At 35.9% G+C, this 14,451-nt stretch overlaps 1 protein-coding gene across 2 annotated transcripts in view; it reads right to left on the bottom strand.

The window, feature by feature from the left end:
• Positions 1 to 14,451, bottom strand: part of CLINT1 (clathrin interactor 1) — a 52,657-nt gene that overhangs the window by 17,319 nt on the left and 20,887 nt on the right. Inside the window, exons 2-7 of one of the 2 annotated variants that reach the window (XM_056348047.1) lie at positions 11,466 to 11,633; positions 7,625 to 7,729; positions 6,864 to 6,960; positions 5,256 to 5,364; positions 4,195 to 4,359; positions 60 to 234 (exon numbers count right to left, since the gene is read on the bottom strand). In XM_056348047.1, the coding sequence (XP_056204022.1) occupies positions 60 to 234; positions 4,195 to 4,359; positions 5,256 to 5,364; positions 6,864 to 6,960; positions 7,625 to 7,716 (638 nt within the window). In that variant the 5' untranslated portion in view covers positions 7,717 to 7,729; positions 11,466 to 11,633. The remainder of the gene's footprint in view (positions 1 to 59; positions 235 to 4,194; positions 4,360 to 5,255; positions 5,365 to 6,863; positions 6,961 to 7,624; positions 7,730 to 11,465; positions 11,634 to 14,451) is intronic. The other variant, XM_056348046.1, reaches the window with a different exon arrangement.

The raw sequence follows: 14,451 nt of genomic DNA, 5'->3' as shown, positions 1-14,451 counted from the left end.
TATAATATTTTATAATACCAATTTTACAGAAGAAATTCATGTTAAAGTAACTCTAGTACCTGCATCTTTCTGGAGAGTCTTCTCTGTCTTTCCTTCGGAACTTGCTGATGGTATCATCGATTGTGCTTCCAATTTTGTCGCTTAGCTCACCTAACTTATCGCTGAATGGAAAAGCTGTTTTTTTATCCCATTCTTCATCCCATTTTGACTTGGGCTCAGGATCGTATCTTTCACCTGTGTAAGGCATTAAGATAAGAAATACTAAAGATAACAGGAAAAAAATATGCCTGTGGTCTTTCCAGAAAGACTCTCAAGCCCCCCTGCCCTACATACATAAAACCTTCCAAGTTTTCAAAGCAAACTGAAAGCTCCCACCGTGCTGAATCAACACTATTACAGCAAGGCACAGCATGTAATGCCAGTCATTAAGTGGCAGGAATGCAGATTCAAAGACTTTTGTTTATGACAACACCACAATCTTAATGCACTGCACAGCACATCAGGATACTGTTGGACTCTGCTGGAGAAGCACAAGAGGCACAATCAACCCTGGCTGCATAAGCAGCTTATCACAAGTGATATGTGCCAGTTTTGTAACAGGCACTTAATGCATGATATTCCTTTCTTGGCCAAGCTGTGTTCTCAGAGGTAAATCAGTGGGGGTTTTTTATGCATTGACATTCATGAACACATAAAAGCATAGTACCAAAATGTTGAAAGATGTAGGTGTGCAATGCATGATAGCTTTGTTTCTTTACTACACTTGGTGATTAAAAACACATTTTAAAGAGATGAAAAAAAGAACAGGCAGTAAAGCAACTCACTTTTTCAGCAGCCACTGAGTACCCTGAACATCTTTATTAAACACTACAATCATGAATGAAAAACTTTTTTTCTCTAATCAAGTATTCAAGACCTCCATACAGGTGTCGTAACTTACAAACAGCTGATGGTTTTACTTGAAATAAGTACTTCTGCTGTACAATCTCATTAAGAAAGTTGAAAAAAACCTTAACCTTGGGTTTATTTATACACATTCAGCTAAACTGAGTTTACTTTAAAGGAAAAAAATCACACATTTTAACAAAGACTTAACTGTCAGAAGCACAACACACTTTACTAACTTGTATTATGATCTTGTATCAGACCCTCTGCTGAAAATATAGGTATCTGAAACAACCCAATATAGCTCAGTTTCTAGATAACACTTTTAGACAAACATTTTATATTTTGGGCCACGCATATAAAACAAGGCATTTTTTGTATTATTGAAAAAATGTGAAACACCAGTTAGATTTTTTTTTTTTACTTAAGCTGAGTAAAATTGAGTAGCAGAAAGGAAGAACAGTGAAAAATTAATTACCTCAAGTTACATACAAATTATGTTGTAGCTCAGATAACGTTCAAGATGTATTCAATTAAGTAATTTTTAATAAAAAGAAAACTATAGATTTCAGTGCCACAAGCTGCAAAATTTGAGTTATATCTGTCCAATAATATCATATACCAGAGGATGTATTTTCTTACTCAAGACATAAGTGCAAGTCTCCAAAGATATTTGTTTAGATCCATAAAGGACAGACGCTTTTTCGAAGTACAGAACCTGTTACAAATCAGTGAGATCCTTAACAATTTCTCCTTTTTCAATAGTAAAAAAATGTACTACTGTTAAATATTGCAGGAGAATAATATGGCCTTATTTCAGTTTATGTCAGGCTCTCAAGCATCTTAATGTAGATTCCATTAGGTTTCCTTGTGCAATAGAAATTATAAAACAAACAAAAACCCCAACCAATAAAGACCTTGGTATTTTCAGACCAAAAAACTATAGAAAGCTCTAAAAATATAATAATTTTATATTTAAATAACTCAAATCTTTTACATTAGAAGTCTGACCTGGAAAAATGTATGTTTTGTGCTGCTAGAAAGATTTTAAAAAAAAATAAATAAATTACTCAACAAGTGAAGGTTTAATTAAAACCCTTTTACCATAAAAATTAAATGCAAGACAAAGGAGAGAGTCCTTTAAATTAAAAAACTTGAATGATGAACAAAGAGCCTATGGAGAAAGACTTCTCCCCAGCATGCAGGGATAGATCACGACTCTGTACAGAGCAAGTCAAAAGATAGGCTCGGTGAAGGAACAGGGGGACAAGTGCTTTAAGTATAAATGCAATGACTCATAAGCATTTCCTAAAAAGAAAATCACTAGAATTCCAAGCAGGTAGCAAAAGCCTAGAAGAATATAATAAAACAAAACAAAACACATCCTGCCATGGAGATAGAGATTTTCAACTCCTCTGCATACCAGGAACAAGAGAGAACAGAGGAACACAGAGAAGTAACATGTTATAAACAGAAGAAAGCAAATTAAGTTTAAGCTTACAGAGAAGAGTAAAAAAACATACATAGCACCAGAGAGGGACAGGTGAAGTTTAAGTTACTACTGCACAGTTACTACTCAGATCTTATACCAAATCCTTCTCTTGAAGAAACAGACTAGCAAACCAGAGCCCTGTGCCATTGTGACTTTGGGACTCATCCCTTACCAAAAGTGGCCAAGGATTTACTCAGGCCAAAGAAAACACTGATAAACATCTCGAGACTGACAGCCGGATCATGGACAACATGCTGGGATACACCAGATGTGAAAGCCAGTGCAAATTCAGAACCCTGCTACACATTATGGCAGGGACTGGGGAGCAAGGAAGAAGTTGCACACTTGGACTGGATAAGCAAAACATAGTATTGGTTGTGTGCCTTTATCTAACCAGGCTGTCATGTCCTCTCTAAACAAAGACAAGCTGCTGGCATTTCATCCTCTAAAGCAAAGATCTTACAAACACACTATGTTGAAGATGCAAACAGTCTGACAGAACTCATTGCACACATGAAGAACATCAGTTACCTCAGCAAAATGAATGACTTCATTTCCAGAAGCAAGGGTACATCAGACTACCTGTCAACAGCATTCGGATGGTTTGTTTTGTATGTGTGTTTCTTAGTAAAGGACTTTAGTAATGAAAGTCCTATTGCAAGTACCAGACCCAAGCTAGATATAGGACTAGCACCTTGTGCAATGATACCTGAATTATTTTGGAAGATTTTTGGAATTTTGATTTTTGAAAATCTGATGGCAGGTTTTCTGGTGTTTCATGAGGCAGCAGATGACCAGGTCACGCTTCACACACATCATCTTCTAATATACATATATATCTTTTTATATATATATATTTTTTTTTTTTTTTAATTCCAGAAAGAAAGTTCTAAGCTTTTTGTTAGCTATGATCTTTTCACTGGCAGCTGCAGTTCCCTAGGCTTTAGGGATGAACACCAGTGCATCAGATTTCCAGCCTGCATACAGGTCAGGTATGCTGTGCAACCAACATCCAGCTGCAAGCTTAGTACGTCTACACAAAGCAAATTTTTTTACCTCTGAAAGCCCTCCTTTGAAAAGCACATGTGACCTATAGTATCAAACAAGATTTTAATAACTCACAAACTGAGACAGTAACAACTGTATTGGTAAACTCCTGAAATGTAAACTCCATCACTTAGAAGGTACTTAGCGCATATATTTAAAGTCAGATCTGACAGACATCAGAATCCATACAGATAATCCACAGATATCTTTCAAGAGTCCAAACAGACTCCAGAAACCAAAAAGTTTAAAAGCATATATCATCTACATTGTTTCACCCAAACAGTATTAGTCCCTTAAAAGCCCTAAGCCAAATTAATCAATGGTTCTAAAAGGAGGTTGGCATGGGTAAGTGAAGCAATTTTGTGATGTGGTGGGTACAAAATACTGCCTTTTTTAACTAAGAAACCCTGACTTAAAGGGCATGCATTTACCTACTTCTGCTACAGCAGCATTCATTTCACAAGGAGACTCTGCCTATGGATAAAAGCAAGGCAGCTAAGTTTTGGCTAAGCCAATGCATTAATATCATTTGTATAAGTTTCTAGTTATTATCTAAAAAAATACTAACTTAAAGATTTTTAAAGTAATTCACTTAAATTTTTAAGTGGGGGAAAACGTGCAAGATTCCTTTTATAATAGTTAACACTGACAGTTAAAGAAATATAAAGCATCTAAAGAACATCTTAGAAATTCCTTAAGTTATCTGTGTTATCTAAGCCAAGCTGCAAGTCAGGATTGCCAACCCTTGACCAAGAAAGCCTAGTACTCACTGTATCTGAACCCTCCAACACTGTCCGAAGAAACCCCAACATATTTGTCTTTGTTCTTCTTTGCTTTCTTCCTCTCTTCCCGAAGTCGATCATCATCTTGAGCAAATTCAACCATTTCTTTTACCTTCTGGCGTATGTTTATACCTTGGTCTTTGCCATTTTCATCTGTACAGGTAATGCAGGATAGAGACAATGGATAGAATAGAGGAGAAAAAGGAAAAGAATATATCAGAGGCAGCAATATTGAGCATCAAACTGATAAGAAATTTTGAATTACAAACTCAAAAGTCCAAGAAAGATCTTATATGGCTAGTAAGGTCCACTGCATTTGTTTAAAAGGGACCAAATGTCGTGTTTTAACACAAACTTTCATCCTTAGATAAATGGTTTTCACTGAATGGTGCATTTAGAAACATCTAAATGCTGCTGAAACACTGAAAAGATTAACCAGACTGAGACATAAATTATATTCTCCACTTGAAAGATTTAAACTCTTCAAAATATAACCCCTTTTCCTCAGTCTTTTTAGTATAGTTTTTGCAAGTTTAATTGCAAGAACTCAGTTTTATTGGAAATATGAATTTTTGAAAAATTGCTTTCAGTTGGGATGTACTACAAGCTAAACGTGCTCCTTTCCCAGCCTTTTTCACATTCAAAACACACACTGGCCTTGCTGCCTTTGCACTGTAAATATTATTTGGTGGGAGGAAAAAACCCCAGCTTCAAACAGATGTGTGTGTTTTGGAGCTCTAACCTTTTCTTCCCATATGATTAAAGCTATTCCTTTACGGACACCACAGGGGACCAGTCTCTAGTGCATATTTTAATATAAACCCGAACACTCATGTTGTGTTGGTTCTGTTGTTATTAGCCAGTCTTTTCTGCAAGTTCTTGTCTTCACTAATTAATACTCTAGGGTCCCACGTCTTGGATTCTGCACTCTTCACACAACTGGCAACAGTCACATTCTAATTAGACTGGGGAAGCTTCTAAGCTGGTTCAGGTGACTGACAACTCCAACTACTGTTTTAATTTGCTTATAAGATTTTTCTATTGCTCACCTACAAAGTGGTAATTTTCCAGGGATCGCAAATCATAAATGTGTTCTCTGGCACTTGTAACAACACGCTCTGATCCATTCCTTATGAGGTAAGCTAGGAGCAGCAAAGACTATAAAAATACAAAGCACCTTATGATTGCATGAACAAAAGCTCTATCTTTAAAAAAAAAGCAATAGCAAACCAACCCTACCCCCCTCCCCAAATTAGTAAGTAATAAAGACCTACACCTTTTAAATAAATGCTTATTATATGGGTTCACGCTAAAAAAAAAAAAGTTTTCCCCACATGCACGTTTTGCTCTTTCGAATATCAAAACTGTATTTGTCAAACTCTGATTTGTTACTACTAAATCACAAGTAGCTACCTTCATCAGCTACAGCTTATTTTAAAACACATAGTTACTCAAGAAAAAAGAACCCAGCTAAACGAAGCATTTTCTTTTGCCTCTTTTGTTCACAATTTTCCAAAAGGTTTTCACTGAAAAGTAACTCCTACAGAAATTTAAGAAGTCTTCTGCAGGATGCAATGAATACAAAACTGCATTTCAGGACAAGTTTAAGCAAGCAACAAAACAAATGAACTTTAAGTAGTACTTTAATTGCAATTTTTTTATGTTGAGGATTTCTATCTAGAAAAAAAATAAGTGTGCTTTTTCCAAAGTAGTGCCTCTATCAGCTAAAACTATCATTATATTTCAACCTATCCAAACCTGATAAGCAATTCCAGGCAGTCTTTATAACATTAAGTAGCAATGTGTGATAGCATTAAATATTAATTTATATTGTACTTCAGGGAAAACAATTACTATGAATACAAAACATCAAGCACCTGTGAAAAGCACAAACTATGCCTTAGAATTAATTTTGTCTTGTTACAGCCCTGGCATCAAGAAAAACAAAATATAAACTAGTCTAATACTAAACTAAACTAAAAAATGAGGTTATATTTGCATAATTCAGTGAACACTGAACACCACTTTAAGTGCAGCATGATATAATCTTAAGCAAAAAGTTTCTGTACCATGCTAATTAGCCAAAGACAAGAAAAATGCAAATGATTCAGTTCTTTTTACAAAATGCCAGTAGGACATAAAAGCCTGATATGATAAGAGCTGCAAGAAAATTTGGTCCACTCAAAGCTGAACTATAATTTTTAGAGAATTATGAATTAGCAAAAAATTAAGATGAGTTTCTGTTTTATTTCAGGTATTCCTGAATACCTTCAAAGCCATTTTCCTGATAGCACAGTAACTTATCTACTTCTCATGCAGCACCACACAACTTCTTTAGGTAGATTCAAAATGTGAACGCTACTCCAATACTTGAATATCAGAAGAATGTAATTGCTTTATTATGTTCGTTAAGTAGCATCTTAGACAAACTTCTAAACCCAGAAATTTTGGTGGGTTTTTTTTCTGTATACAGCACTAAAAGACATCTTTGACTTCAGTAACAGAATTATAAAGCATATAGTTAGGAAAGAAATTTCAGGTTGCTAGTGGAGTAAGTACGGCAGCATCTAAACAAGACACTACACTAGCAACAAGCATTAAGTCCTTCGCAGACCAATACAAAGTCTTGAATACTTCCAGCTCATATACATACACACCTTATAAACTCTCCTCCAGTTCTTTTTATTGTCTTTCAGCATTCGAGTCCAAAGCATGTTCATAAGTTCTGGAAACTGTTCATACATAAATGTAGCCCTAAAGAATTAAACAAAAAGAGTAAAGATACTTCACTCTCCGTGGTTTGCCACAATAGCTTCTTAAGACTCAGGGCTGACAGTAGATGGCAGGCTTGATCTAAGCCCACTCACGTTGGATGACATTACAAGGGGAAATCTATCCCTGCTTCTTACTCATATAGAAGTAATTTACATACCAGTACTACAAAAGAAAAAAGTAATTCTAAAAATCTGAGGCAGTAAAAGAACCTTCATTACAATTTATAACAAAAATAACGTTTAACGTGAATACCCTAATAACCATTGCAACTAGTTAAACATGCAACTTCCAAACACATTTTAACAGAAAAAAGTTCAAGAAGGAATGACATGTTTTGCTCTATTTGGAAAGTCACAAGAAAGCAGCTTGAAAAAAGACACTCCAAAAGAGTCAGATATATTGAAAGGATTATAAGGCTAACAAAAAAAAAATATCAAGAATTATAAAAAATATTTTTGACTTCATTTTTTGTTTGACAGTTCCAATACATTATAAGATTATGCATTTAAAAAATAAGACAAATTACAGCAACTTTTCAGCATTATCAGTCAGCATATTGCAGAGTTCATTTAGCAGCAAATTTCACATTCTGGTATAAAATGCACCTTTCTTTTCTTCATCACTGAGCCAAATTATCACTTACTTGGCAATCTCTCCCATGAGTTGCCCCGAAGGTCCCCACGGATCATCATTGGTTGCTTCTCGAACCTTAGACTCTATTTCTGAATAATTCATAACCACATTGGTGCTGCAAAGGAAAAAAATTCACACACATGAAGATTAGCATCAAAACTGAGAAACACATGAAAACTTAATAATGACACTAGTGTGTTTCTCACTTAATGAGATACCTCTACAGGGTGGGAAAGAAAACATCTTTAGTGCAGAAGTTACCCTGAGGACACTAGACAACACATTTAAGTTACCTTTAAGTAGGTTTTACTATTCTATTAGTCTTCAAGAATACAGATGAGAAACTAGCGATTACATTACAGCTGGATTCAGTCTAGTAAAAATGGCTTTTGGTCAAAATAAAATCCAAACCAAACCACTAGAGTCAAAGCTGACAGCTTCCCAAACTAGATACTGTTTGCTTACAGGTTTGTACAGTGTACAGTTATTTGCAAGACACTTTGTAACTCAATCATAAGCAGATTTTTGGGGTTTTTAATAGTAAGTGCTACAAGAGAAACTCAAGAATATCAGTACCAAAAGGTGTTAGTAAAAAATACTTTAAAAAATCCATACAGAAGACTGAAGTAAGGGAGATGAGAGTCACTAAAAAGTCTGTTTCCTAGCTTGAATTTATTTAATTAAGGGAAAACAGCAAAAGAAAAGCTGCAGAGCACTCTGTTTTATGATTAAAGCAATGCAAATATAAGGAGCTCAGGCTGTCTCTACAAGAGTTCACAGAAAAATGTAACTTGGAAAAAGGAAGCAATTTTTCCATATCAGTTATATTAAAGTAACAAATATGAGATTTGGTAATTATTTTTTTTTTTAATGAATCTCTCAAACTGGTAACCTTCAACTGTAAGCTCATCAACCTCCTTTGCATCCCTAAAAGCACCAGATAAATTTCATAACACTATTCTCTTCATATTTTAAGGTGAGCAAGCAGGTCCTAAACATTCATCCAAAACGTTTGCAAACCAGCTCTCTAGTCACGGAGCAATATAGCACACAATAGTAATGAAAACATCAGCCAAAGGAAAACCAGCAGCCTCTGCCTTCCCTACATACTTTGCAGTGTATCTGTAATAGTATGTTTACAACTATCGTATCAGAAGCTTGAAAGTTTACTTAACTGTTAAAAATACATTATACAACTGGTTTCAGAAGCTAAAAAAAAAAACCCCGTAAGATGACTGCGTTCAATACAAGCTATCCCATAAAGTCAAATTGCTTAAACTGTAGGAAAGTTCTAATGGTCTTATAATACAATATGGAAAAGGCATTTGCTGCTTAAAAACCTCCTCTGAACCTGAAAGGACTAGAGGGGGTAGAAATCAAGATGCTTAATAGTCATCCCTCTGTCCACGTAGGAGTTGGCACAAAGCTGCATTCAAGCAATACCCGTTCAATTTTGTTTGGCATAAGGATAGCAAAGATCTTGGAACTGGGAGTTATAAACAGCAGAAACAAGAATGAGATCCCCTCAAGTCTGAAAGGGGACACAGAAGGTAATTGTTATAACAGAATAAAATTCCTGGACTTAATCTTGGATTCTCAGCATGAAAATTCCCGCTGTCAGATTCTGATGTATGATTTTATTCAACTTTGTGTCTAAAGAGAGCATAAGCTACATGTCTGAATAAATAATCAGTAAGCTAACAGAACCTATCTAAGTAAAAAAAAAAAGCATGTAGGATCACAGCAGTAGCTCTGAACAACAGCAATTAAGGTTTTACAAATTCATTTATACCAAATACACCTCAAGCTTCTGTTTCTGACATTTTCTTTACCATACATACACACGTAAGTTAATATCTTTATTTCCCATATGCACAGAACGTAAAAAAACCCCACAAGCCCAAAGCTACAGGCTCCAGTGCTTTGCAGCTTTCAGCACACTAGTTCCCTTGTCCGAAGCAAGGAAAGGCAGGGATTGAATGGAAAGGTTCTGTTTGTTTTTATAACCCCTCCTTAAGCGCTTGTTTGAGAGACTTGATGGAGGGGGGGTGGGGGTGGAGAGAGCATAAAATGAAGCTTTTCCCTCATTTCTTAGCGCAAATAATTTAAGAATGGAAAAATGTGTGAAAAGATGCAAGCTTACCGTTAAAAAAAAAAAAAGCCAGCATTAGGTAAGGAAGAGCTCAGAGCGCATGGCTAAAGCGGCATTAGGGTTGAAAGGGGGAAATGGAAGGAATACAAGGGCAATCAAGGAATGCCAAAAGAAAGAAGGTGCGGTTAAACCCCTGTAAGTACAGAAACATGCTCTATTTCTAAAACCCTCCTGTAGTAAAGTTATTGTTCTTAGCAACTAGAAGAAATCTCTTTTGTAAATGCCAAGATGAGATCTAATGGCAAAAAGTGTTCCAAAGCAAAGTATCTTTAAGCCGCATTTAATTCAGCAACAAATGTAAACTTCAAGGAAAAAAAAAACCCAACTGTTGTATAGTTTGGCATCATTCCAGGTCACTTAAAAATAACCATTTCTAAAAAGGTGGAAATACAGTTTTATTCTTCCTTTCCCATGTTTTCTATGGCCCTCATTCCATGCCCTACCCATGATTCCTGTGACCTTTGCAACAAAAAAATAATTTACGTCCAGATGTGAAGGGAAAAAGTGACTAGCTTGATTGCCAAGACTTCCTGTGATTGATATAAATTTAATATCCGAGGACCGTTTCAGACACCAGGGGGGGCTCTCTGATTAGCTTATACTGGGCAGCTTCCAGGGAATCGTGCCGGACTGCATGGACACGCTGCTTTGCAAACAAATGGACATACAACAGTCAAGACTGACAGCAAGCATCTTCCCAGTCAGTGCGTACAACACCCTATCAGCTGCAAGGCTACACGTGGATTTACCCCAAACCATTAACTGAAACCTTGAACAACTGGAATCCTGTGACAAGCACATTTACAGAAACTTCTGATACGGAAAAAGGCATTAAACACAAGTGTTATTTGGAAAGTTACATCCAAAATAACAGCAGAGCAAATAAATGGATTGACATCAACATTACAAACTTTTGCATTCTCTTCGGTTTGTGTCTTGCATTTCTTTTAAGTCTATTAAATCAGATGAGTGTCAACAGATGATTTTTACTCTTTATTGTAGCCCTTAAAAATTATTTCAGTATTGTTTCTTTTAAAACAAAACTTCAGAAAAGCCAAGAGAGGGCACTGTCACTCCTCTGTGAAACAGCAAGAATGGTGGCAGTGAGGAAAACGTTAGCTTTTAATTTCTTGCAAGAGAATCCTCAACTTTAAATGTTCGCACCTACAATTTATAGCAACACTGAACAGGTAGCTCAAGTCCGAAACTAAATTCCTCCAGGTGCATCATATTGCTAGTGAAAAGTCAGTAATAGTTGCAAATATCCAGTCATGTCTGACTGCAGACAATAAGACACAATTCCTCTTAAAAAAATAGTTTCACATACTTTTTATAAACTTAATAGGTGTACCACAGATTAAGTACCCCAAAAACAGTACTTTGTCCACAATTTTGTCTGCATTCTTCAAAGAAAAACCTTTCAAAGAATTTGACCAATTGTAAATAGCTTCAAATTTTGTTCTAAGTTACATTTTGACATTTGTAAATTTGAGAAAATTGTCATCTGGATCCAGGTGCCATATCCCATAGTGTGCTAAAAACCCCCACAAAATAAGCAAGAGAGGGAGAGGAGAGGGAGGTGAGGGGTAAGAGGAGGTATTGCACATATCTCAAATTGTACATTTGAGGCAAAACTAACGTTTAGTTGGTGTTAGGAAGAATAAGCAGACAAGCAAGACAGGACGAGTTCTGTACCTACCCATATAAAACTAAGGGGATCAGAGAGGCTACCAAGGTCCAGCCAAAAAGTTTATCGAGAATCTGCCACTTCAACCTTTACCATTGCAACAGTGTGAAAACCACTTCAGCTTTCAGGCATAAGAGGATTAAAATCCTCAGGTCTGAGACTGTCTTCTGAGCACTATTCCTTAAAAGACAAAAATGAAAAGATAGCTTGTGGATGGCTTGCATGAAAACAAAACCTTACAGACTTGTAAGGAACTTGAAGGAACACTTCACAGGATGCCATACAAAAAAGGCATGCTTTAAGAGGGGTCCTGTCTTCTTCCCCCTCCCTTATCAGCAGATACTAAATGTAACCCACAACGTGGACAATAAATACACATGAACACTAGTGAGTGATAAATATCTGCAGAAAACCTCTATTTGTGTTTAATTTCAACATACTCTGGTACAAGGCTACAATAGATTTGTTTTGGCTACTCTGCTTGGGCTTCTGAACTTACATAGCAATACATGAATCACACTAGTAATGCTCAGAAGGGCGGTATTAGTGAAGATGCGGTTTACTCTGCTCAGTAACGTATTGATGCTTTTTCAGTGTTTTTTTCCATAGAATAGCCACAAAATAAATACTTGAGAAAGCTTTCCTCTTCCAGAGTAAGAAAAAAACTTCAGAAAAATCACTTTTATGCAGGAAAGTAAAATCACTGGGTTTCCACCCAACATTCTATTAAAAAATTAAATAATCACAACATCACAAATCAAAATGTTTCAGCATGAAGATTTTTTCATTGTTCAGGACCGCAAGGTGCTCTCTACAGATTCATATGCTGTAACTGAAGTCAGCTCAATTATCTGTTAGGGGATTATCATCTCCTATAAAGTATTACACAACTATAACTATACTGCTTCTAGTAATAGCTTCTGACTGGTAACATTACAACCAGCTTTGTTGTGCCTGAACTAATTATCCCACATCAATCACTGCTGGTTCTACACTGGGCTAAAACCACACGTAAATCTCTCTATAGCATATCCCTTGAACCAGGAACAATTTGGAAACATGGAAGTGGAAACACAAGGCTCTGAACATAGCAACAGAAATGGAAGGAGCCTATTTTGCTAAACTAATCTCTACTCTGAAATTAACCACCTAACTCTTAAAGTTAAACCTCAAACATTTCACAACAATGATTTACATACACTACCAGCAAACCTGCTAAAGAAAAAGGTGCAAGATTTTTGTCTTTGTTCATTTGATTCAACATTTCTGTTAGAACCTTGGGTGCAGCATATGGCACCAGTAAGAGTAAATATTTCAACACCCACCATCTTCCCAAAAGAACACCACAGATATTTCTACTTCACACTCCCTGGCATCTCCTGTATCTTCCAGACTTTTTCCATGGTCAATGCTGTTCTGTTCCCTCATCACCCTAACAGTACATTCAAGTGCATGAAATCACAATTCACAAAGGACGCTTACAGTTCACTGCTAGATTTTGGGAGCAATGTTCTTTTCAAGGAAGTATTCCCAAGATAAACATTCATCAGAGAAGTCGAGTATGATCTCACAAAGTTTCAGATCTTCAAACAACATGTAAACTTTGCATTTCGTATTAATGCCCAAATAGCAGCAGTCTTAAACATGCAGAAACCTTTAAATAGCATATGCATAGGAAACCTACAATAGAGAAAATAAGTGCCATGAGAAAAGAAGGTATTTATACATTAAAGATAATGAAAGAATAATAAATATCTATCCATCCATCCATCCCAAGTGGAACTTACTTTAAAACATATTAAGGAATCAGAAAGCCTAACAGATCTTAGTCGATGTTTCTGCACAAACTTAAAAGCCTTGAATATGCCCTGGGGCAAGAGTCAGACCACTCCATTAAAAGCACCATTAGGATTAGAGCTGCTATTGATGTGGGTGGTGTCACTGAGGAGCCAGTACAATTCTGGACATGAGATCCACAGAAGATTTGTGAAATGCCATGTCTAATCTTGTGAAAACTAAAATAACCAGAAGTCACAGAGAGGGTACATTACAACAGTTTCTTTATAGTGATGATAAGGGTATTGGATTGGACAGGGTAAGCCTAATTAGAAACATTTCTCAAACCTCTGGGAAGCTGCCCACTGTGCTGAGGGACTGAGCAGCAGGAACAAGAAACCTGGTTACACAGTTAAATTTTTTTTTCAATGTATATTTCAAACCAATTACAATATCATGTATACATGGGACTCCTATGTGCATAATATTATGCCTTTAACTATTACTCCAAGGACATCACTGGATTATGCACCTTCTGTTTTCCTTTTTTTAATTTTACAACTGGGAACACTAAAATACTAAAAGCTGAGATGAGAAACTTTCTACATTTTACCACCATTAACAGTTTCCAATGAGACACCATTCTGCAAATATCTGTTTAAAGACTAAGTGCAGAAGAAAAAAATAAAAAGGCAAGCGTTACACACATATATGTCTATCACACATAAAAGTTTGAACATTAATGCTATTCAAACAAATAGTAACACTAAAGAAATGATATTATTTTTAAAGAAAAAACCTAGTCTGTTAGAGGGGGAAGGGTCTGGATGAACAGAGGACAACAGAAGCTGTTACTATACAGCACTATGTAGCGTGGTACCTACCAAAGTCTTGCAAGAAACAAGTATTTTAACCCTTTGTTATTTAAGGTGCCAAAACAGCCACGACATAATTTTAGCTTTTAAATAACTATGGGTTTAACATTCCTTTCAATAGGCTGTCTCATATACTAATACTTTTATGTCATTCTTTCTGCAATTTTTTTACCAGCTTTTTTATTTTTATAAAGTAATCTCCACATTTCCTATGACTTTCAAAGTGAATAAAACAAAGGAAGCTTTAAATTTGGTCCATGACAGATGTTACCGACTCAGAATAAAATCTTGTCACCCCACTTGGTGACATAGCAAAGGAGATTGTTACTGTAACAGTCTCTGATGTC

Source organism: Falco biarmicus, chromosome 8, assembly GCF_023638135.1.
Source record: "Falco biarmicus isolate bFalBia1 chromosome 8, bFalBia1.pri, whole genome shotgun sequence".
Classification (NCBI taxonomy): domain Eukaryota; kingdom Metazoa; phylum Chordata; class Aves; order Falconiformes; family Falconidae; genus Falco; species Falco biarmicus.
Note: the sequence above shows the minus strand (reverse complement) of the source record. Positions and strands in the feature narration are given on the sequence as shown.